Source organism: Vulpes vulpes, chromosome 12, assembly GCF_048418805.1.
Source record: "Vulpes vulpes isolate BD-2025 chromosome 12, VulVul3, whole genome shotgun sequence".
NCBI classification, from domain to species: Eukaryota; Metazoa; Chordata; class Mammalia; order Carnivora; family Canidae; genus Vulpes; species Vulpes vulpes.
In genome coordinates this window covers 159,249,737-159,274,023 of record NC_132791.1, presented here as the reverse complement: position 1 = coordinate 159,274,023, position 24,287 = coordinate 159,249,737, and the positions used below count along the sequence as shown (strand labels likewise).

Below are 24,287 nucleotides of genomic sequence, written 5' to 3'. Positions count from 1 at the left end.
CGCTGAATTGTGTCCCTACCTAGTTCAGTGACTTAAATTCTCCGTGCCTGAGTTTCCTACTCAGTACAGACAACAAGACCTGTTGGGGTAACTGGGCTACGTGATGGACATCCAGTGGCTGGTATGCAGCAAGCATTCTATAAATGACCGCAATAGAGGACCCCTCACTGGGACCCCAAGCAGGGCCTGATGCCCCCTCTACAGCCCTTGCACCTGCCTGCTCTCCTTCCCTTGCACCCTCCTCCTGGCCCTGTGACCTCCCACCAGGTTGAGCCCAACAGCAGCATGAGCCTCAAAGCTTCTGGGGGGTGGGGCAGGGCAGAGGCTCGACAGTGCCAGCTGGTGTCCCCCACTGAGACCACCACATGCACACCCACACGGATGGAGGAAGCCAGTGCCACAGCCCAGAGAAGGTGGGGAACTGGTGGACTCGTCCCCTCTGCAAACCTGGTGCAGGAGCCCACTTGCTCGGATAGCAGGTGCCCTTGTAGATGGGGTGGGGAGGGCCCAGCCTTCCCTGGCCAAGAGCTTCCACTGCCCGGTGGGCCCCAGAGACCCCCAAATCCAACCCCATTTTCCTGTATCCAAGTGAACAGGCTTTCCCAAGCCCTCACGCAGGCCTGTGCAGGGACAGGGTGGGGTCCTGGGTTCTGGCGTGCGGCACTGGCACAGCCTGGCCCCGAGACCTCCCAAGGGAATACCATCTGAGGGGACCTCAGGAGCCAGCCCTCCCTTGAGGCCTGAGATGTCCCACGTATGCCCCAAGAGAGAAGTGGGCAGCGCAGAAGTGACCAGGCGGACGGAGGGCTTCACAGCATCTTTCATGCTCCATCCTGTCTTTTACCCTGAGAGGGACCAGCCCCTTTGACATCCCTGTTTGTGTGAAACTAGAAGTCTGCCTGCCTTACCTTCCAAATGATGACAGTCACACTAATGGACAATGGCAGGGCTTTCAGAGCAGAGGTGAGCCCCTGGGTGGGTTTCTCGTCTGAGAGCAGCAGCCAGTACTAGGGGAGAGGCCCCCCAGACCAGGGCTGCAGGCTTCGCTGAGGTGAGTGTCTGTGTGTTTAAAGCAGAAGACGCTAAATAGGCCTCAGAGCTGATATATTTTTCTCTCCTAATAGTGAGGCACAATTTAATTAACTCAGTATTGCACCCACCTGAAGATTACGGAGTTTATTGACACCACCATCTGGCTCCTATAAAGCCAGTAATGTAGATAATAAATCCGCTTCATTACCCGGCGCGAGAGGCGTCCTGCTCTAAACGATCTCTCTTAGCACCTCCTATGAGCGCCACCTTGGACACCCCGAGGTTCTGCATGGTGTCCAGGAGGGCCCCATGGCCTCCGCTCCACTGCCTGTGCACTTGGACCCCAGACAGCCTTGACACCCTCGGCCCAAGGCCAGCGTCCCCCCAGGGCCCTCTACCCCCAAGGCCCCCTTGGCTCCATGCTGGCCAGGCAGCCACATCCCCAACTCCAGTAAGCAGGCCCAGGTGCCCAGAGTGGCGCCCAACCACTGTCCTGTTCCCCAGTTGAATGCCTGGAGCAGGTCTGGCCCTGGACATGTGTTATCCGATTATCCGTCCAGCCTGCAGAGGAGGAGCTGGAAACGCACAAGGCCAAGCTCAAGGCCGAGGGCCACAGTGTCCAGGCAGGACCAGGTGTGGGGGGCTAAGGTGGGTTGAGAGGGGCACCGGGTCTCCAGCCACAACGAGGAGTTCCTTGTTTACCTTCCAGGTTAAGGGTATTTTTTCTTTCTGAGTGTGTTCTACAAAAGGCGTGATGTTCTCAGCCTTTGAGATTTAAGTCTGGGCAGAAAGTGTCAGCAGGGCAGGGCGGGGGGAGGGCCTGACCCCAGTGAGGCCCCCCCCCCAGTCACCTGCTCTCACAAGCCCTACCAGGGGGGCTGCTGGGCCCTGAGGGGGGCGTCCTCCTTCCGGATCCCATGCCACAGCCTTTCAGAGCCCAATTCTCAATTCTGGGGGGGGGGGGGGGTAGTGGGGGGTGGTGCTGGGGAGAGAATGGACTGGCACGTGGCCTTTCTCAGTTGCAAAGAGGAGAAGCTAAACTCTCTCCCCGCCCCCCAGGTGTGGCTCTGGGGCACGGGCTGTCTGTGGGAGCTGCTGCACCCCCAGGCCCAGGCCGGCCTTCGTCAGATCCCCAGCAACCCGAGTGATAAATCCCCTGCACCTCTCCCAGCAGATCCCATGCTTTAAGCTGGTTTTGGGGACCCCAGGACAGGGCGGGGGCGAAGTAAGGGAAATCGGCTCCACTAAGGGGCCTGAAAATGCAGAAATATCACATTTGTAACATGGTCGCCGGCCGCAGCTGCCTGTGGCTCACCCTCGCTGTCACCGTGGGCCCATTAATCACCCTTATCGGGGCGGGAAGGGGCCCCAGCGCCGCCCCCCCCATCCCAGGGACAAGTTCAGGTGCCCGGAGGTGGCCCGAGGTCAGAGTCCGCCCTCCGCCCTCCGAGTGGCAGCAGAGCCTCCAGGCCACGGCCCCTCCCTGGGGCCTGACTTTCTGCTGGGGAACCGGAGCCACTGAAGTCACACCTTCTCGGCCTCTCCAGATAAGCGTCACAGTTGTGAAATCAGAGCCCTCCCGGGTGGGGCCGGAAGCCAGACTCGGCTGGGCCATCGGGAAGGGGACTCGTGGAGGCGGCGCGCTCCTACTCTCTGGTCACGGCCCCCTACACCTCTCCGCTTTGCAGCCTTTGATTCAGCAAAATCACGGATGCAAACTTCTTAGGAGTACTTAGTTTCCATGGCAACCGAAGCTGACCTCAACATTATTGTTCTCAAGAGGCACTGACTTTACTATATGTTCATTCACTGAATTAATGGACTCCTGGTTCTTTTATCAGCGGCCCCCGAACAAAGGAGAGGGAGACGTGCCGTCAGAGGGCTTTCAGCCACTGCCCAGCCTTTTGTTGGGGGCTTACTGCATCCGAGCAAGTCTATTCAGCCCCAGATTATCAAAATCAACTCGGGGCTGTCTCCGTGGCAGCTAAACACACTTTGATTTCATAAAGACATAACCGATCCCACATGCAAATTATTAATTGTGATCGCAGGGCTCTGAGGCCTGGGGTCTCCCATGTGATGGTTTTTGGGGTAATAGAGCGACTTTGCAGGTAGAATTTGGGTGAGCCTTAGGGTGCTGGTGGCTCCTGAGTGTTGCTGGCTGGCGGGAGAAGGGGAAAAGGGAAAGGATTGCTGGAACCGTCCTCGCCAGAGCAGGAGAAGGACCCAGTGAACCTTGCCAGGGCCACTAAGGCCAGCTGAGCTCATGTGTGCACATTGACACTTCTTGCTGGGGCTTCTGCATTTTTGGATGTGGCTTCTTGGGCCAGCCACCTCCTTTCTGTCTGCACCGCCCTCCCCGGCCCCCCAGCCACCTCCAGAACAGCGCCAGAGCAACAGACCACAGATCGCAGCAGTGCCCACCGAATCTGGCTACGCGGCGCTGTGCTGCACTTCCTCGACCCGGGCCAGGCCAAGAACCAGGCCTGCAAACCCCCAGGGGCACAGCTGGGTGGCGTTTGGGCTTCCCAGGGAATCCCTGCACACACCCAGCAGTTGTCTGCGGTCTCTGCTCCCACCTTCCTGCGGCTCAAAGAGTTGTCTTTCCGGACTCACTGGCCAGGCCTCCCAGCCCCCAGCCACCACCACCCCCCCCAACCCTGCCGCCGCAGGAGGGATCTCAGAGACCAGAGCCATCGCCCCGGGGCCAGGCTCGGGCACACAGGAGCGCACACACAACAGCCCAGCGATGCACACCACGGTTCTAACATCCAAATAATCATTTCACAAATTATAATAATTATCAATCCATCACCCTGTGTGGACAGTGCCAGGCTGGGCTATCGGATGGCTTTTATGACCTGTAGCATTTTGCACGTGATGACGGGGAAGAGATTTATGAAGCCATCGTGCTCCCTCCTCCAGCAGCGGGACTTCATTAGCTTTCTCTACTTCTGACTCTCTGTGCACCCCCAGCACCCCCCCTCCGCCCCAGCTCCCCCAGAGCTGCGGCGGCGAGACGGCTGCCATCCTCGTGGCTTGTCAAGAGGCACCCTTCCCCTTCTGGTCCTGGCCCTGCTAGTGCAGATTCCTGATTTTTGGTGGGGTGGGGGCAGACAGAGAAGGGGAGGAGAGGAAAAAATAAAAATAAGAAAAGGAGAAGGTCACTTCCTTTTGTGTGCCGTTCCCCCCAGTTGTACCGTATTAACACGTCCTTCCTTTTCAAGATGGTCAAAGGAAACAAGATAAACTGGGACAAAGGGGAGGCTGCCCCGGGCTTGTGTGTCCCCTTTTCATATCACCGGAGAGATTAAATCAAAATTCTTTTAGCTGATACCATCTCCCCGGGCGGACTACACTCTTGTTAACGGATAAATTCAAGCCCTCCAGAAAGTCAAAGAATAAATTTAAGCCTTTTGCCAAATGTCTATCCTATTGGATTTTGATAAGACGGCCATTGAACCTTAATAATGTCTTCCATCCATTTGCAGCGGGCCCTTAACACGGCTCTTTATTCGTCCCCAAAGCCTCTTCGCTGGGCCTTTTTATTACAAGCTCCGGCGGGCTCTCCAGGGAGCCGGGCGACCCGAGTGATGGATGGACAACTCGCTAGATTATCTCCCGCAGATGTTTGCTCTGCAGGAGCCCCGGGCTTTCCCTCTAAGTAAACAGAGACGAAATAGAGTCCGCTGGAGGGAGCAGTCCCAGAGGTCCTAGGCGCTGAGGCTGGAAGAGGCCACGCAGCTAGACCTGCAGACCTGCAGTCAAAGTGACTTTGTAGGTAGCAGTGTGGGTTCCTGCCCAGGACACACTGGGCAGGCACGAGGATGCAAGATGGCAAGGGTGCCAGGGGTAGCAAGCGCGGGTCCCAGTCTCACCAGCACCAAGGCTGCGGGAAGCTGCAGGCCGTGAAAGAATGTGGGCGCAAGGGATGGGGATGGATGTGGGATTGCGGCACAGAGTAGGGGGGACAGGGCGTAAGGGATGCAGGCGATGCCACGGAGGCGTGCGGCGGGGAGGGGCATCTGGGGACCTCAGAGGCAAGGCTTTTATGCTGTGGTCCCAGCCCATCACTCCCACCAGAGCCTGCCCTGTGCTGTAGGCCCAGCCACTCCTGAGTTTGAATCCTGCCTTCACAGTGCCTATGGGTTCAGCCAAACTCCCTGGGCCTGGGCCAGGGCCAGGGCCAGGGCCAGGGCCAGGGCCGGGGCCAGGGCCAGGGCCGGGGCCAGGGCCAGGGCCGGGGTCGGGGTTGGGGTCTGGGCTTCTGCCTGAGCTCCCACAGAGGGATTCCACCGGCACTACCAGCAACCTGGCTCTCCAGTGCTTAGAATTTATAACCACGACTTGCCCACAAAGTATCACATTTTCCTGTATCTGTGTCAAGTCGCTGATGGCATTTGTTACCTTTTGTTTCACTTCACTGATGCACATAAAAAATGGGAAGAATCATCCTCCTAGAGATGGACTGACTGAAGCTGCAGATGTCCATGGACCCACCCAAGGCCCCCTGCGACTGCCCGAGGTGTTTGACAGCTCCCAAACGTGCGGGGAAGGAGAGGCCCATCCAGCCAGACACAAAAATCCCAAACCACAAAACTGATAAATGGAGGTCTGCATCCTCCTGCCAAGGAATTCACTAAATGTGTCCTTAAAGCAGCACACAGAGGCATGTGTGGTCATATTCTATAATATATGTGCACGCACAGATCTCCACGGCTGTAAGTCACACAGCTCCTGGTAAGGTGGGACCTGTGTTTTGGATAGAAGGTCAAACGAACACTGTATTTACTCGTTTCTCAGCCTCAGCACGTGAACCCATTTGGCTTTGCATTTTAGCTCCCATCTCCCTCCCCTCTCCCTCCCTCTCGATTGTCTGGGCACGGAACCGTAACCGGATGGGTCCAGATCTAAGCACCAGGGCTAGGTTTTGATCATCCCACCCATGTGACCCTGGGCACCCATCCCGTCACACTTGAATGCCCCAAATGCTGATAAAGTCTTAGGTCAGTGCGAGGCCAGAAAAATCCCAGAATTCAGCAGATGGCTGAGTGCCGTGGGGAGAGGTGCGCATGAGAGAGTGGCAGGGCTCCCTTGCAGGCAGCAGCCTCCTCCTGCAACAGGGGCCTGCAGGGTGGCGGCAGGCAGAGAGGCAGAGGTGCCCGGCTGGGCGTCTGGAGGCCTTTTTTGAAACAGGCGCCCGCCCAGGCTCCCTTTGCTCTGTGTCCGGGCCCCCTGACTATCCGGCTGCTGTGGGCGTTGGGTCAGTTAGGATTCTGCATGGAGAAGGAACCTCAGACGCCTCGTCTGGGCCTCACAAGGGCCAAACACAAGGTGTTTGAGGGGATACCCGTGCACCACAGTGTGGGTGGGTCCCTGGTGGCTGGCTCCTTCCACCCATAACCTGAGCAGCTCTCCAGAAAGACCTATGACCAGACTGGAAAGGTCAGCCAGGGCCTGACGGGCTGAGTGTTTAGAAGAGGAAAAGGCGAGTCAGCAACCACGATGCTCCAGGAGCGCAGCGGAGGCACTGTGGTTCTCCCCATTGCATTTTGTCCTGCCTCAAAAGCATCCAACACTGGCCTCACCATCTTTGCGTTTAGACTTGACTTGTGGGCCTTCTGCCTTGACCCTGGTACCCATGCTGGACAACCGCCTGCCCCCACCCCGGCCACCGCCCCCATCCTACTGTAAATGCATCATCACCTCTAACCTCCCATCCGTCCACCCCACTGTCAGAGGCAAGTCACCCGGTGGCAGGTGGTCAGTTGCTTGCTCATGGTGAGAAAAATGAAGATTTCATGTTCTCTCTAGGAGTTAAGAGAAAGACTGAAGTGCAGGTCCTTTCTCGTGGGGAGAGAAAAGACTTCAATTCTTTGAAATATGGGAAAGTTGTTTTAAGTCTCTGGCTACCTTACATCCGTTAGGGATGTATAAGTTTGTCCTCAGAGGCGGGAGGAGGGAAGGGGGCCATTGGGAGGGCAGCTGTGTTTTAACGAAGAAAGGCCCCCAGCTGCCCTGGGCAGTGGCGCTGGGACAGGCCAGTCCTTGGCCAGACACAGACCATGGGTAAAGAATGAGCTAAAAAATCACCCCTGCCAGAGCTCCCGCCGGGGGTCACTTCAGGGTGGGACCATCCCTCCCTTCACAGGGTTTCCTCCAAAATCAGTATCTGTGGGGTTGAACCCAGCGAGAAGGGGCAGGTGCCTGGCCCCTGACAGAGCGCTCTGCCCAGAGTCCCGGGCTCAGACCCTTGAGCCAGGCACAGGGTACACCTGTGATGTCATAGGCAGGACTGTTCCCTTTGCGAGGACTGCGGCACTTGGCTCCCCAGGAGAGGCTGACCATGCCCCATAGCACATGTCTTGCAATCTGCATAGGCAGCAACGGTGCTTGATGGGGGCAAGACAACCCAGGGCCCAGGCATCCGGACACCGTCTATACATCCTAGATGGGCACCACGCCCCACCTCATCTGGGTGGTGCTTTGAGGCAAGCGCGACATGAGGGTGCTGTTTATATTCTTCTGAAGATCCATATACCCACCATACACGAGTGTGGGTAGTGTGTCCTGTGTGTGTGCATGTGCATGGGTGACCCCATCTGGGTGGGACCGACCCTGTCTGATGAGTGGCTTCTGGGTTTGGGGCTGACTTCTGGATCCCATCCTAGCTGCTGGCTGTGCAGCCCGCAGCAGCATGCAGGAACGTCGCTCTGTATGGGTTTTTTTCTGGGCCTAGTTTACTCTCTAGATCCTGCAGCGCTAACGTCTACCACCCAGCTACCGTCCGTCACCCGCCAGGAGGGCAGGAGACCGTGCCCACGTTGACACTTTTTCTTTCACCTAATGGGCTGCTTATTTAACGCCCTGCCTGAGCCCTCTTTGGAGGCTGAGTACAGCAAAGGCTTTGTGGAATTTGCAGCCAATTGTGGTTTTCTTCTCCCGTCTCCATATTCTTTTCATGTGAGTATCCAGTGGAGATGGTTAAACAAACATGACCTGTGTTTATTTAATTTTCCTGCATCTGCGTGGCCTGAGTGTTCCCACTGGTGCAGGCTCTCCAGATCCTCAGGAGTCAGGGTGGTTCAGCCCCCCTGACCCCCTACCTGCCAGCATCCGTCCTAACATCATCGGAACCCCTGTCCTGGGCATGCATTCCACCACACACGACGCATTGCTTGCGAACGGCTGGCCGCACCAAGGACCTGGCGACGCGCGTGCGAGCTCAGGATGGCACATGGCCCGTGGTGAGGGAGAAGGCGTGGAACCAGCTCTCCTACCTTTTGGATGCAGCCCTCCTGGGACGACACTTCCGTATCCGTCAGCATTTGCTGCAAAACAATTGTGAAAGGGGACGTTAGTTTCTGACCAACAAGATATTGTCCTCAGGCTGCGGCAGGCTGTAAACCGTAGGGGCAGATCAAATGTTCTCTGAAATGAGGGGGGTAAGACCTAGGGCTTCTCCGTAAAATGGAAGACAGCACTCTGTTGAGAAGTCTGGTCCTTTATTCCAATGGTGTCTCCTCATTTGTTGAGAGCGCCAAGGACCCCTCCTGGTGTTGCCTCCCTGGAAAGGCAGCTGGTTCCTGGTAGAGAAGGACCCGCTCCTGGTGGCTCTGACCGCAGTCCTTAAGGCAAGCCACACATATTACCAGAAACAGTTCCATGGGGGCAGCAAGGCATCCGTGTGGCCTCTGAGCTCTGCCAGCAGGGCCTGTCTAGATGCGACTCTGCTGTGAGCCGTGCAGCCCTGCCGGGGGAGCAGGAGCATGCAGGGCATCGGGCCCCATGGGGCTTGCAGTCTGCCTGGTGAGGCAAAGCCTCGCTGAGCACCCCACTTCGCCCTGGGGCTCGGTCAAGCCACACTCCAAGGGAAGCCGCGGTGGGGGAGCAACGGGAGAGGGTGGAGGCTGGCTGGAGCCTGGCACCACCTGCCTGTCACCGGTGGGGCTGGTGGGGCTGTGATTTGATGCCATTTCTCTACTGCTTCTCTTTTGGCAAATCAGAGGGGGCAGCATTTAACTTGCTCTTTATCCCAGGCCCCTGGGAAGTGGATGTGGTTTTTGGAGGAAGCTTCTCAGAGGAAACCAGGCGAAGGCAAGAAGCAGCAGTGCCCACGTCACGGAAGCACCCTAGGCTGGCCATTAACGACCAGCTCCTCCAGCGGTGGGCAGTGCCAGGAACTGCTGCCCTGCCCTCGGCCTGTGGACACAGGCTTGGGGTCGTGGGGAGAAAAGATACCAGCCCTTTTGGGTCTTTCTTTCACCTGACAATTTTGACCGGGAGCTTTTCTTGGCTCGGCTTTGGAGAGCTGTAGCATTTTGCCTGCCTGGCGTCTCCTCTTAAAAACCACCAAGCTGCGCTCCAGAGGGACGGCGTTTCAGTGACGGGTCCCGGAGTGCTTTCTAAGCTAAGCAAACTGACAAATTAGCTGTATAAATGGGATTTTCCCTTCTGGATCACAAATCTGGGCATAGACGCATATATAAATTGCAACGTCGTTTCCATAAGAATAGAAACCAAGATTGAAACTAATATTTGAAAAACAATGTGAGAAATGGTGTCAAATCCAGGGGTTTTATTTAGCCACCCCTTAAAATCACACTACTGCTCTTCCAAATCACAAGCCCAGAGCGTGGAGTGCCGGCCAGTGCCCACGCACGCTGGCTAAGGGGCCAGGGTGCACGTTTGCTGGGCTCAGCTGTAATAACAATAAGTCATATTTTTAAATGTTGAGAATTCTAAGCAGTTGGAGATTTTATGTTTCTTTTAATAGATTCTGAAACTGTGGTTTGGAAGGTGGTTCTGCATTTGAAGAGAATGAGTTGGAGAAGGTGAGCCCCACGGAGACCATGGAGCCTCCCAGGGCACCCTCAAGGGGCGAGGTCGCCAGGTGCTGACCACGGGGGCCTGGAAGGGCAGCCTCAGAGGCCGGGGGCTAAGTCTGGTCGGTAGGCAGGCCCACATTTCTACTCTCTCGTGTGTCTGCTTTTCACTCTGGATCCAGAGCCAGGAAGGCTGGTCGGTGGCTCGGCCAACTGAGCAAGGTAAGGGAGAATGAGGCAGACCGTCTCAGCAGAGCCGTGGCTTCCAGGAGGGGGCCCTGCTCACAGCCACCTGAAGGCCAGGGATGGGGTCCACTCTTCCGCCAGGGCCGCCCAGGCCTGCACCCCAGACAGCACAGAGATGTCTGTCACCCTGGACACAGCACGGGGGGCTCCATGCTTGAGGCATGAGGTCCCTGGAACCACATGGACCTACCCCACATGGAGGGGAGAACATGTTCTTGATTCTCAAGAACACGGCGCTTTAACTAGGTGGGGGGTGCAGAGCCTGCGGCACGGCCCACAACCATGGGAAGCATCCACAGGAGGATAGTGCCCCTCGGGACAATCTCCCTTCCTGGGAACTCCGGAACCTTGCATCATGGCCCCTGGGGACTGGGGCGCACACACCACGCGGTTGCCCGAAGAGCCCGGGAGAGCGTGCTGCTGGCACCAAGGCTACCACACGGCTCTCTGAGGACCGAGCGTCAGCTGGCTTTCTCCAGCTGGCCTCCAGCCCTGCGCAGGAGGTAGAGCACTGTCCTAACCGGCAGCGCTAGCGCCGACTGCAGGCATCTAGGGCGGCTGTGACCACAGGGGGACAGAAGTTTGGAGGGCTGCCGCTGCCCGCGTGCCCCAAGCTGTGCTGAACGCAAAGTGCTGAGCTCCATTTTGGGTGGAATCCTTCCTGGTTTGGCTCCAGCCAAGAGCACAGGCCCGAGTCTGGTGACAGGGACTCCTCCACCCTATGGTGGCCCTGGGGCTCCCGTAGAGTATGGAAGGAAGTTGGGGTGCAGCTCATGAATGGAGAATAAGACGGACAATGGATCATGTTTTGAGATAAAGGCTGGGTTGAAACCAGGCCTAGGTCTTTCCCTCCCTGAGGAGAGGTCAGTATGCCTGCACTGGGGCAGGGCCTGTGCACAGTGCCCCCCTCTCACACCCATCCTGAACCCCGCCGGCACCGGGTGTGGGCTGGAAGCAGGGGTTTGCTGGTCGGACATTATCAGGGAGGCCTCGTCCTCCTCCTGGGGGGTTGGGGGTGCGTCTCTGGGAGCTCAAACCCTGTGCCTGGTCGGACATTATCAGGGAGGCCTCGTCCTCCTCCTGGGGGGTTGGGGGTGCGTCTCTGGGAGCTCAAACCCTGTGCCCAGCTCTCTTCCTGCCAATGGGTAGGTGGTGGAGAGCTCTGGAGAGAACGAGAAAGCTACTCCATCACCCTGTCAGCACCACGGCTCCACATGGGGGCTCTCTGGTCTCCAGCACGTTGCATCCCAGGCCCCAGGGTGAGAGCCCCCCTCCCTCAGCCCGTCGGCCCCTCTGTTGGTGTCTGCGCCATCCCTGCCATGTTTTTTATTTTTCATGGCCCTGAGCTTCCTATCTCTCTGCTCCCAGGTGGCGAGTGTCCAGGGCAGGAGGCCCAACCTGCTGAGAGGGGCTGCTGGGAGGCCTGCTGCCCCAGACTCCAGACAATGCATGGCGGTCTCTCTCCCTGAAGGTGCTGCAGGCCATGTTCCCCCGCCCAGTGTGGGAGCTCAGGAAGGCCCTCCCGGCAGCCTCGGTCCTATAGGTTCCCCGAGCAGCATCTGAGGTACCTGCACAACCACTCCTGATTCAACCAGAAACTCCAGGTCAAATGGCCACAGGAGAAACTTTCCCAGGAGAGCCCAGCCAGCAGCACACAGCATAGGAGTGGCCACTCCCCACCACGCCTAACAGGTGGGGCACACCATGAATGCAGCCTCGCTCCCCTAGATCTCTGCTGCCCCTTACACAGCCAGCCTCCATCCACCTGTGCCCCACAAGCTTGGGGCTGAGGCCAAACAGATGGAGCATCCCAGGAAATCCACCTGTCACATGCTGCCTCCCCATTCTGAGAAGAGTCCCTCGAGGTCTGTGCACCAGGTCAGAGATGGCTGCCACCCAACCAGGAGTCTATGGTCAGATAGGGATTCGGAGACAGGCATCCAAACCACATGGTCCCTAATAGGTCAGGTTGCTGTGCATGAGGCCCAATGAAATGGAGCGCAGAACAGGGCCAGGCAGGACCCGAGTCCGTGCACTGTCCCCTGATTCGGGACCTCAGACCCTGTTGGGCTGCAGTGTGGCTGGCCAGATGCCCAGCGGTAGGACCACAGGTGGCTGAGAGGAGCCCCCTACCCCACAGTCATGTGATGCAAAGAGGGGCAAGGCCAGGACTCTGAAGAAAGAGGTGCCCCTCTCAGAGCGGGCATCCGAGTATGGTTCGGGGGGCCTATTCCTGCAGCTTCTCTCTGCTGCCCTGCCTGTTTAACAGCCCGTCTTGGCAGGCACGCACCTCACCGTGGGCCATTCACCCACCGCTAACCCCGGTGAAAACCCATCAGATGCACCCCTCCTGGAGCCTCTGAGCCCTGGCCTTCCCCGCCAAGGCTGCCGCTTTGCTGAAAAACCTCTTTATTTTGCTAGCTGAGCCTCAGCACGCGCGTTGCTGGCGGGTCGGCTGTTGGCAGTGGCTGTGGCTGCTCTCAACCCCACCTCCACACCCCGGCAGAAGTATTAGGTGTGTTTTGATTAAGCATTTTAGCCAAAAAAGGGAGGTTTGACCTCCGGCATTTCACTTCTCTGTGGGTATCAGTGCCAGGATTGAGCTAAGTGGGGTTGGTCAAAACATCTTTTTTGACTCTTAAAATAAATACCCTCTGTTCTCCAGAAAGTCAGCCCAGAGGAGACGCACACACAGACATCTCATACGCTCACAGCTCTCGTGTTCTGGTGTGTCCCCTGAGGGGGGCTAAGCTTTCTGGTCGGTGTCACAAATGGATCCCAGAAGGCTTCTTTCCCTTCAAAATGCTCCGTTATTACAGTATCTGAGAACATGCCCACAGGAGGGACCCCAGATGGAGCCCTGGCCTCCCGGCCTCCAAACCCAGGAAGAAGGGGACAAAGCCCCCGGGCTGGCCTGGAGCCTCTGAGGTCCCCCAACACTCTCATGTCCTGACCTCCCACTCCTGGCCTTCCAGCCAGACTCTCTCCAACCTGCTCCTCTATTGATGGAGCCAAGGTCTCCACCCAAGGACCTAGAAGTGGCTGGATGCTGATTCCTAAGCCCTCCCCTGGAACAAGGGCTGCCCTGGGTGGGGGCAAGCACTGTCTGTGTGGGTCACCCCACAGCACTGTCCTGAGAGGGCAGGCTGGGGCCCGTGGGCTGGATGGGGACCCCTCTCCATGCTGTCCCCACTCTGAGCCTTCATCTGATGACCTTGAGGGGACCAGGGGCTCAGGCCCTTGCTGGAGGCACAGACTGGGCAGACAGGCCAAGGTGGAGGATGGTGGTCAGGTGCCATGGACCCTCTACGGCTCCAATGGGCCCGATGAGCTGACCATATCGAGACGGCCATACTTCACACTCATCTGGTTCTCGGCCAGGGATGCTTGAAGCCTCACTGGTGTGGCCTCTTTCTGGGAAGATGGGATTTTTAAAGGACTGTTCTCATCCTTACTTTTCTATCCTATCAAAGTCCTGCCATGAGCACCACCCTCCCTGGTGGACATGCTGCACTGAGGTCATGGTCCCAGAGGCCACAGCAGAGGTGATGCGGTGATGGGACCAGCGGGGGCTCCTTCTGAGGCCCACATCGTGGTGGCCCATCCCTCACTTCTCTCTACAACCCCATCTGGCAAACACTGCCAATACCTGGCTTTACAGAAGGGAAGCAGAGGCTCCAGAGATGGGGCAGGCAGAGGTCACAAAGCTGCCAAGGGGCAGGAGTGGGCGGGGGGGACATGTTCAAATCCCCGTCTCTGATCCCAGCTTCTGCTCTGGAGGAGCAAGATCCGTGGGAAGAAGCCACACGGTGTCCCTTCCCATCAGGACCCGCACCTGACCCCTGGCTGGGACACTCCGGGAAGAGGGTGCCCCCCACGGGCAGGCCAGCGGCCAGGGTGGGCTTGGGCAGAGCCGGGTGGGGGCCTGTGGCTGCTCCGCCAGGAACCAGGAAGGGCGGTTAGTCACCAGTGGCCGCCCTGGCTCCCAGCGCAGAGGCTCCCGTGGTGTTGACACAAACTCTTGAGCTCTCAACTGGGAGCGGGGTAATATTTATTTATTTTTTGCATTAAAAAAAAAATCGGCTTGGCTGTGATTGAGCTACAAAAATGATTTTTTTTTGAAAGGCGCCTTGGACACTGTTTTCAGCTTTTATGCCTAAACAGATACTTCTCAGTTCTTTCAAGTGAGATCTACCCAATGAATGCAGGCTCTCTCTTTACTCCTAAGAAAAATATTTACACAGTCAAGTATGGCACGAGAAAGGACGCAGGCTCCTTCAGAGGGCCCATCCCCGAAGGCACACAGGTCCCATACCGCTGTTTACACGGCCAGCCCACATCGCCTCCCCCGGGGGCTCTTCCTGCCGTCGGGGGTTTATACTCCCGCCTTCCTGCGGGCCCATACCGATGTCCGGCCGTGTGGACAGCAGCAGAGTCCTACCGTGCAGACCTTTATGTTGGCCGAGGAGACGTGGCCGCTCTGCCTCCAGGGCCCCAGGCACGGAGTCCTTAATGGACTCACCCCCGGCCTGCTTCTCCCAGGGGCCCCCCTCCCAAACCTCGGCTTTGGGTGTGGGGCCTTCTCTCCTGACCCATCTGGAGTTTGGCCGGGCCTGCAGCTTCACTCTGGCCGCAGGAGCTGAGGATTGGGCGGACCACTGTTCCTGGCCAGCGTGGCCTTGCTCAGACCCAGAATCTCTGGGCGCGGCTTGCCTGCTGTCAGACATGCCGAGAACACTTTGTTTGCTGGCAGCTCCTTGTCGTGGGCATATGCCCTCTGCCTGGACCCCCTGGCCTGCCCCTGGGCCATCTGCTGCCCACATCTTCCTTCCCAGGATGAATGGGTCCCCGCCCCTGAGGCTCCTTGCTCGCCAGTGATGGGTCTGGTCTAGCGCTTCCAAGGTCCCCTGAGGGCAGGACTTCAGAGCCTCGAGCCTCGTCTCACGATGAGCACCTTTTGTCTATGCTGCCCCACCAAAGGCGCCCTGGAGACGTTGAAACAAAATCTTGAAAGGCACTGAGTCTGGGATTAGCTACTTTGGGGCAATGGACAAAACTGACCCCTCCCTCAACAAGAGCCTGAGCAAGCGTTAGGCAAAGTGAAGACTCCACAGACTCCTGTCAACCCGGGTGAGAGGCACAGGGACCCTCCTGGGAAAGAGCAGGATCCTGAAGCAGGAAGCAGGTGGAGGCAGCAGAGGAAGCGTGGCGGGGAGAGCACACCGAGAAGATGGGAAGAGGGGGCCAGGCTGGGAATGGCCCTGGGGGTGTTGCTTTGCCCCTTGCATCTAATGCCACGGGGACACAGGCAGAGCTGGGGACAGGCCTGGGGTTGAACCACCTTCCCTGGGAGCTGCAGTCATTGGGGGACAGTGTTTGCAAGGATTCCCTCTTTCTCTGGACCACCCCCTGAAGCTCCATTTCCAGAGACGAGAGTGCAGGGTACCTCCAGCTCAGTACATACCAACCTCTGTTGTGCTTGGGCCATGCTCACCCAGGCTCTGACCTCCCCCCTAGGCCAGGAAGGGGGCTTCTTCCCGGAGTACACTGGACAGCTCCAGATCTCGGGGCCCCAGCCCACAGACGATGCTCAGCGTCCAGTAGGACAGGTCTCTGGGGTCCTGGAACACAGGGACCCCTGCCCCTATGCTGGTCTGAACTCTGGGAGGACATGCTGGGGGTACAGGCTGGCAGAGGAGCACTGGCAGGGGTGCCGACCAGGCAGGGCTGGCGAGAGAAGGCCACTGGTTCCATATGTGCATTAGCAGCCATGCCCCGGGGTTCTGAGCCTCTTCTCTGCCCGGTTGTGAGCCGAGGGCGGGGCCCAGGCCAGCCTCCACAGGCCCTAGTCCTGAGGAGAGGTATGCCCAGCACTGCACCTGGCCCTCGCTGGACAGCTTCCTCCTCCTGCTTCCGGAAGATTGATGCCCCAGAGGAAGAGCGTGTAAATCATGAGGGCCGGGGGACGTGTGGCACTTCCAATCAATGACTCATGACAAGCCATAACTTTCAGCATTAGAAAGGGAAGCTCTGGTGCGTCCAGGAGACTTGCAATAGCCAGCTCCAGGAACTGGACACACATGCCCCGGAAACGGGGAGAAGGTTCTGCACAGCCGTTGGCTCCTGGATCTGGGCCCAGGGCTTCCTTCTGAGAGTTTGGGCTCAAGAGGAGACAAGCCAAGAACTGGAAGGAGCGGTGTGGATTTGGGAGGTCCTAGGCCCTTGCAGAAGGGGCCTAGGGGGAGGGGGTGGGAGTGGGGCTGACGAAGGAGGCTGTGTGAGAAGTGGGTGGTCCCACTGAGACCCCCATGACCTCACCCATCATCCCTCGCTTTTGTCCTATATTGCTCTGGATGTTTCCCAGCACCTGGTAGGGAACATGGCGTCTCAAAGCTCTCCCAACCTTGCCAGCCAGTTGGCCTGCTCCCACTGGATCACGTACCTCCTGAGGCCCCGCTGTGGTCGTCCTGGAGCAGAAACACTCTAGGTCCCAGATGGCACTGACCGAATAACCAAGGGTGAGTAAGTGTGTGAATACGGACCCCTCCTTGAAGGGTTCACAGAGACCCCTTTCTGGGCACTCCCACCCATCGCTGGCTCCATGGTTGAGAGGGGATGGCCAAGTCAGAGTGGGGCTGGGTCATCCTGGCTGCGGGTGGCCCGGACCCTGTGCCCGGGGCAATTCTCTGTGATCCCGGGGGTAGCTCCTGCAGCTACCCTAGAAGCTGTGCTTGGGAACTGTACCTGTGCTGTGTGGGAACAGGCATCTCATCTTGCTAGCTGGGCACTTGGCAGATGCTTGGGGACCAGACATCAGGGTCTGGAAGGCACAGAGTCCAGCTCCTTTGGTGTCTTGTGGCCTGGTGGAGGACAGGACAGGGGGCCCGGGATGGATCTGAACCATTCTAGGGTGAAGGAGATCCTCCCAACCCCTGATACCAGGTGACCAGGGTCTCCATGTCTATCAGTCCAGGACCAGACGGACCAGCCTGTTACTGCCCGGGACTGTCTGGGGTAAGCATCAGGAGCCCATGGTCCCAGGAGGCACTCTGCAGGAGGAAAGGCACCAAGGCTGGACCCAGGGTAGGCCACCCTCCCAGGAGGCGGGTGTGTGTTAGGGATAAGACCCCTCAATGGAACACGATGCAACAATCACACACAGGCCTGGGTTCCAAGTCCCTGGTCACTCCTAAAGTCCAACCGACACGCTTCCGGGACACCCAGACAAATTAACGCAAGTGCCGGAGATCCAGCAGCCTAATGGGAGCATTTGCAAGAGCTTCAAAGAGCTGAGGGCTCTGGGCTCTGCCAAGACAAATAAAGGGAGGGGCCTGACAGGTACCTGTCTCCATTCTTCAGCAGCCACTCAGAGACTGAAGAGAGGACTGTCTTCACATAGCCTTGTCAGATATTCTAGAATGTTCTTTCATGTTCTGAGAGCCCACCGTCCCTGGGCAGCCCCAGGACACTGTCCCTCATGAGCGTCAGCTGCATACCAGGTACACCTTGGCTTTGGTGCTCATTTCCCCATTTCCTTCAATCAACACAGAGCTCTGCCGAAGGCAAACTGGAAGCGGCTCTCCCAATGCGTGTCCGAAAAATTTCTCCTCCCAGGGCCCCTGAAGGCCACCGGCCCTCCCTGCGCTCGTGAAAGCACTGACAGCTCTGTGCACGTTTGGCCGTGTGCTGGGTGCCAGGCACTGTCCAGCACCTGCCACCCAGCCAGGGGACAGGCATGGCTGCTGCAGGTCTGGGTCTGGACACATCGGTGACCACCCACCCAGAGGAGCCGCCTTGGAGACCCCAGGGCAGGCCCCAGCAGACTTGCACCTTAGTGTCTCCCAAGGGGGAAAATAAATCACAGGGTCAGTTATTGGTTCTATGCACACATTTGTCTTTTATTCCCAACCCTTTTTAGTTATAGAAATAATCTGGATATTGACAGAATCATATTAATGCACTTCAACTTGACCCTGCCTATTATTGATAACATGTTTGTTAAGATAATCCTTAATAACCATAAGTGAATAAGAAGGGGTCATAGATCTCCAGGCGATGGCTGCCCTGACACACAAGACCCAAGGTCGGATGGCAGGGGGAGGGGGTGCCGGGCCGATGCTGAAATTACCCCCCCTCAGCACGTCCCCCAGGATTCGGGCTCCCTGTGGGCTCTGAGTTCCGACCCTCTTGTTGCGGTTTGGGGTGACCTTTAATCATTGGGATCACCACTCCACGTTTCAGAGCAGAATTGAATTTTAGTTCCCTTAAAAATGGCAGGCAGTGCTTTCCGGGGTTCAGGAGGGATGGATCATGAAATTGTAGCCACCATGCGTCACCCTCCCCTTGGGGCAATGACCTGGGGGATGAAAGGCCTCCCCACCCCAACAAATTCTGGTCTTGTCGACTTGGTCTTTAATTATTCCATTTATTCATTCACCAAATATTTGTGGACTTTCACTTTTTGGGTTCTGCACACTCGCAAGTCAGTGAAACCAGAAAGTTGGCTATTTGCACTCTTGACCGAAGTGACGCTGGCTGCTAACTCTGTGGTAGGCGGCATTGTGTCATCGGATTTCACACTCATGCCACTTGGCTAGGAATCTGCCCCCCGCCCCGTCCCTGGCAATGCTGAGCTCAGAGAGCCCAAGCCACTTGCATAGCGTCACACAGTGGGGAGGTTATCAGACCTGGATCCCCACCAGGCCATGCTCCAAGCCATCAGGACACACGGTCTCTGTGCAACTGGTTCTGTTTGGAGACCGGCAGGGGCAGTGATCGGGAGGGAGGGCGCACCATGAAAAGGAGCCGGACTTTCTTTCCCACAAAGAATATTTCCGATCTGAGGGGAGGAGACGGCGCAGCAGAGCCCAAGTGCCCGGGCTTTGGTCACAGCTGCCGAGATAACTTGAGACCACCGTGCGGGGGGCGGGGGGTGGTCAGAGAGCCGCCAAACCAGACCGCACACTTTCCTAACGGGACCCAATTACAGCAGCAGCTGTGGCAGGGAATTCTGTGCTGATCCACTGTGAAAAATGGGCAGCCCCCAGAATCCTGCAGCATCACGCAACTGCGGCCAGAGCCAGGACCCCGCAGCTGCTCCTGCTCCCAGGGGGCAGGCCAGAGCACCCAGGTTTGGCCGCTCCCACCCATGCCACACCTTCTGCACGTCCAGCTCCAGGTCGGGCGAGTTGAAGGTGCTCACGGGGAATTCTGGAGGACTTCCCAGCCTGGGGCAGGCCAGGGCTCAGGCTGCCTGCCCTCCTAGGAGCCTTCAGGGGCTTCCTGCCTAACAGGGAGCATGAGCCCCACCCTCCCCACAGGTGCCTCCACAGGGAGGGGCCCCAGGAGCGGCTCAAAGAGCCCTGGGCTCGGAGCCAGCCCTGCCCCTTATGAACCCGGCGGCACCTCTCAGCAGCTGGAAGCCCTCACCAAACAAACAGCGCCACCTCCCTCATCTGTAAAATGGGTACGAATGCACCAGGCAGGGGTGTCCACGGTGTCCACAGCAACCCTAGTGATGAGAACCACTCGCACAGTGACAGGGCCCAGCCAGTCTCCCTTTACTTTCCGACAAGAACACAGGGGCAGGTTCTGCTAGAGACGTCCCAGCTCGGGCTCCGGGCGCAGCCCTCCTGCACTCACCTGCGTGGGTGCTCCAGGAGCAGCGCCAGACACAGAGCCTCCCCGGGGGTGTCCTGGCCTATTCCAGGGGACAGCAAGCTAAGTTACATTTTTAGAGGGTTGTAAAAATAAACAAAGAACGATATAGGACAGAGACCACATGTGGCGCAAACAGCCTGAAGTGTTTACTCTCTGGCCCTTTACAGAAGAAGCGTGTCGACCCCCGGCCCACAGCAGACGCAGCTGCCCAGAGGCCAGAGGTAGGAGGTCTGCTCGTCCTCCAGCAGCCGGTCCAGCTGCAAACCGGAGACGCGGGCATGGAGCTTCCTGAACGTTCTGTGGGAATGGGAGGCTTGGATGGACAGAGCCAGCTCTACTGTCCCAGGGCAGTTTTGCCCGTGTTCTCTCCCCGCCAATGCCCAGCAACTAAGGCAGAGACCTACTGTAAGAAATACTGTGGGTCCCTCAGTTGGGATGCCTGAGGTCTGCGGCCACCATGAGGTGACCCTCCCGGCAGGTGGGAGAGTGGCGGCCAGCGAGCCTGGCGGGCAGAGTTCCCAAGAACACCTGATCCTGCCAACAGCTGCAGCCGCGCCCAGCCCAGGGACCGCCGAGAGCGCATTCTCAGCTGTAGCCTCCCACCAGGGAAGCACCGTGTGAAATCGGACGCAGTTTGAAACCACCCTGTTCGCGTTCTTTTCTTTCTTTTTGTCCCGGTCTGTTTTCCAACAAGGAGAGCGCTCAGAATGGGCACGAAGGAAGTCCCAAACCGCTCCCAGAACTTCTGCCTCCAGCCGCCCAGACTGCCCAGTGATGGGCTGGGTCCCTTCCCGGGCCAGATGTGATGGCCTGGAGGTTGGGGTGGGGACACATCCTTATCCACAAATCCCTCAGTGGGGTGCTCATGACCCTTGGGGGTCTGGAAAGCCACTCTAATTGGCGCCCTCGCAACGGCCTTCCGGAGAGCCACCTGGACCGTCAGGAGTGGCACCGTAGACCCTCAGCTACAGAGCTCAGCGCCCCAAACGGTGTCGCTTAATGACGATGTGGTGGGGACACCCCGAGGGTACATGCAGTGTGACACAGAAGCCAAAGCATTCACATCGCCTTGCCCACCCTGCAGAGGTGGCCAGCGCACGGGCAGGTCCTGGGTCATGTTACTGCTCTAAGCAAGAGACACCCCGTTCCCCCCACCCCGAGTTCTAGAATGGAGTCTGAGCCCCACTGCTGTCCTGAGGCCCGCGTCCACCAGCCACAGTCAAGAGCCTCAGGAAAAGTGTGCTTGATTCCCTCCATCCTCTCTCTTACAGCCCTGCTTTTCCTGCCACTGGAATGAGCCACCGAGTTCACAGACCCTGAAGGCGTCTGGATGGATTAGCCTCGAGACCACAGCAAGGCTGCCCGCCGCTTGGACGCAACCCCTTCCCGTGGAAGCCCCACTTGGGGTGGAAGCAGCACCAGGTGCTCCTTGGCTGCATGCACCTGTCAAGTCTAACGTGCCCACGTCATGTCTGTCTTTGGGGTGCACTCAGGAAGATGACTTGCATTAGTGCAGGAGGGACAGTGGAGCACAGGCTGGGTGTGCACAAGACCGCCAGGCGCCTGCAGGTTGCGTGCATCCCCTCCAGGACCTCTTGAGCTGCCCGATGAGCAATCCACTTCCAGGGCAGCTTGTCCACATGTGGGCTTTAGCCCCATGTGCGGGTATAAAGGGGCTCGGGAAAACATCGACCACATTTTCAGAAATTTTCTTGGACACGGTTGAGTTTTTAAAGCTCTATCCTTGTTGCTGGGGGATTTTGGCCAGCTGTATAATTTATTCGTTCTTTCCAAAGATTGAAAATGGAACTGAGGTCAGCCAGGTGGGGAGCTACCCAAGGGCCCACCAGGGGGTGTGGGGGCCGGTGTGTGACCCCATCAGAGAAAGGACGAGGAGGGAGGGAGGGAGACCCCTGCCTGGCAGGGACCCTGGATGTCGGGGTGAACGGATGAGGGTCTCACAAGTAGACATCGAAGGACTGAGTCCTGCGTAGGTGCCTGGGCTCCTAGGCAAAGGACACCATCCATCCTTGGACACCTGCTTGGCCTCTAAAGGCCTGCCCATGTCTCCCCAGGCCAGCTTCTGCTCCTCAGCCACTGGGATGAGGGAGTAAGATGAAAGCTGAGTGAGATGAAAGCTGCATTGTGGTTGATCTTTTATCCCTCCTGGACTCTAGGCTGGGCCGTGATGTCTCTTCTCGGGGGCTGCCACAAGTTCCCTTTTGGCCACAGAAATGGATAGCAGTTCAGGGAGATGCAAAAAGTTCTTTCTCCTCATGACCTCCAGTTTGGATTGTTCTGTTTGACCTCATGATCTAATTACATTTGGGTACTTAACAGAGTTGAGCCTTGAAACGTATAGAGATTAGGAGTGCCGATGCCCCGAAATTCTGAGTATAACTTTTGAATCTGACGTTCGGACATGGTCAGAGCCTCCCTCAGGCTCTCTTCAGAAGAAGAGATAGCCCCGCAGATTGAGCTGGCATTGCCAGGATGGGGTGGCCTCCTGGCTGGCGATTCTCTTTTTGTCCCATTTTCCCTGATGGAAAACGGTTTATTTGAATCAAACTGTAAAAGTCAGATGCAGCTAAAAGGCTGCATCTCAAAACAAGGAACTGGATGAGGAACACACGTGACCCACTGGGTGCAAGTCGCCACAGGCCAGCACACGTGCGCACGGAGCGAGTGCGCTCGGGACACGGCCACCCGCAAGACACTCCACAGCCAGCGAGGGCTCCTGGCCTTTGCCCTTCACCCGGCTGCTCCCAGAGTTAGGCCCTGAGTCTGGTTTCCAGGGTCCGATTTTGGATGCACAGGTTCCCTTCTCCTTGTGGTGCCGGCCGTTAGAGTAAGCGGCAGACCCTGGTCACGGTCCCATCCCTGAGCTCTGGGCTGTCACAATTCTGCGCTCTGAGCACCTCTGCTCGGCGGCTCATGCCTGAAAGACACCACAATCTTTTTACCCAATTTTCCAGCTGAGTTGACTAGGGCCTGTGAAGGTCAAGGAGCTTGCCCGGGGTCACTGAGTAAAACAGCCAAGCCTCTGGCCTCAGGACAAGGACGCAGGACTCTGGTTCCTGCTCCTGACCGCTTAACCAGAGGCTCCTTCATAAATAATGGAAATAACAGGGCTTCACTTTCTCTTTCAAGGGCAGGCTCCCGAGGCAGCGGCCCGGGCTACGGTCCGTGGGCAGCGCTGAGCCCTTGCAGGCTGCGGGGCCCGCGGCTCCGGCAGCTCGGGCGAAGGGATCTCTAGCAGGCGGCCAAAGACCTGGGGAGAGAGTCTACCGGCTGGCCGGCTGGTCGGTACAGCGGCCACGGCTGATTATTCGTCCCTGACAGTTATTAGCCTATTATTATACGTATGAATTGCCTCTTTCATACCACATCCCTATCCTTAAAGTGCCTTATTAACTAACATTAACCAATCCAATTAGCAAAAGACACTGTATTTGTGTAATTAGTAATTTGAGGCTTTGTCCCGTCTTGGTCCTAAAGAGAACGGCGTTGGCCTTTGATCGGCAAAAGCGCCGTACAATTAGGGGAAGTGCTCGCTCATCGGCAGGGGACATTCTGGGTCGCTGGGGTCCTGTCCGGGGACCTGGCCGTGCAAGGGCACGCTGGGGTTCCTGTCCGAGGCGTTTTCGTGCGTCCAAGCTCCTCTCTGCGGTTGGCATGCCCTTCTCCATCAGGAAGGGGAAATATTTATTTTCATTATAAATGTAGAGGCCGAGCAGTGAGGAGCCTTGTTATTAAATGCTCAGAGCCCAATTCTGCAGAAAATCAAAAAATCCAACTTTGAGTATGGATTGCAAGCTTTTTTTTCTAATCAGATGCCAAAAGGAACATTGTGGGGAAAGATGGCTCAGGGCAGCCGTTCGCCAGGCAGCGTTTCTGTTTATGTCTCCGAGTGAGCAGTTAGGTTTCGGAGACACGGAGACGGCCTTCCCGGGGCCAGATGTTCTAGATAAGAGATTCAGGCCTGCAGGCTGCGTGTGTGCACAGCACAGTCAACCCAAGAACCGGGCCGCTATCCCATCTGAGTGATCAGGGGGCGGGAGGTTCACCCAGAGAGCCGGTGTTGGAAATGACTGCAGGGCAACGTGCCTGGGGCCTTCCGCTTGTCCCGCGGACGCTCCAAATCTTACCAGTTTATGAAGCTGCTGAGCAAGCTCTGTGAACCTGAGTGACCTCCCAGGTACTTCCTGGGCCAGCAATATCGAATCTCTCTTGTTTTATTTGTATTTATTTTATTTATTAGGAGGCTCAGCAAGCTTATAACCAGGGGTTCCCCAGAGGAGCCCCCACCCCACCTGCGCACCCGCCAGCCAGCCAGCCAGCCATCCCCTGGTTCTGGACAAGAAGGAATGTGGTCCTGCCCTACTTGCTGGCACCTGAGCTTTCCGCCACAGCATCCTTAAACCTGCCCACACTCCACAGGGCAAGTCCGTCCTGGAAGTGGCCACTCCAATGGACCATCACCCTGGCGGCTCGAGAACAAGAAAACCACCCCCACCAAATCCA

General features: G+C 57.5%; 1 protein-coding gene across 6 annotated transcripts in view; it reads right to left on the bottom strand.

Moving 5' to 3' along the window:
* Positions 1-24,287, bottom strand: part of PRDM16 (PR/SET domain 16) — a 311,670-nt gene that overhangs the window by 152,134 nt on the left and 135,249 nt on the right. For all 6 annotated transcript variants that reach the window (XM_072731078.1, XM_072731079.1, XM_072731073.1 and 3 more), the window contains exon 3: positions 8,313-8,363. In XM_072731078.1, the coding sequence (XP_072587179.1) occupies positions 8,313-8,363 (51 nt within the window). The remainder of the gene's footprint in view (positions 1-8,312; positions 8,364-24,287) is intronic.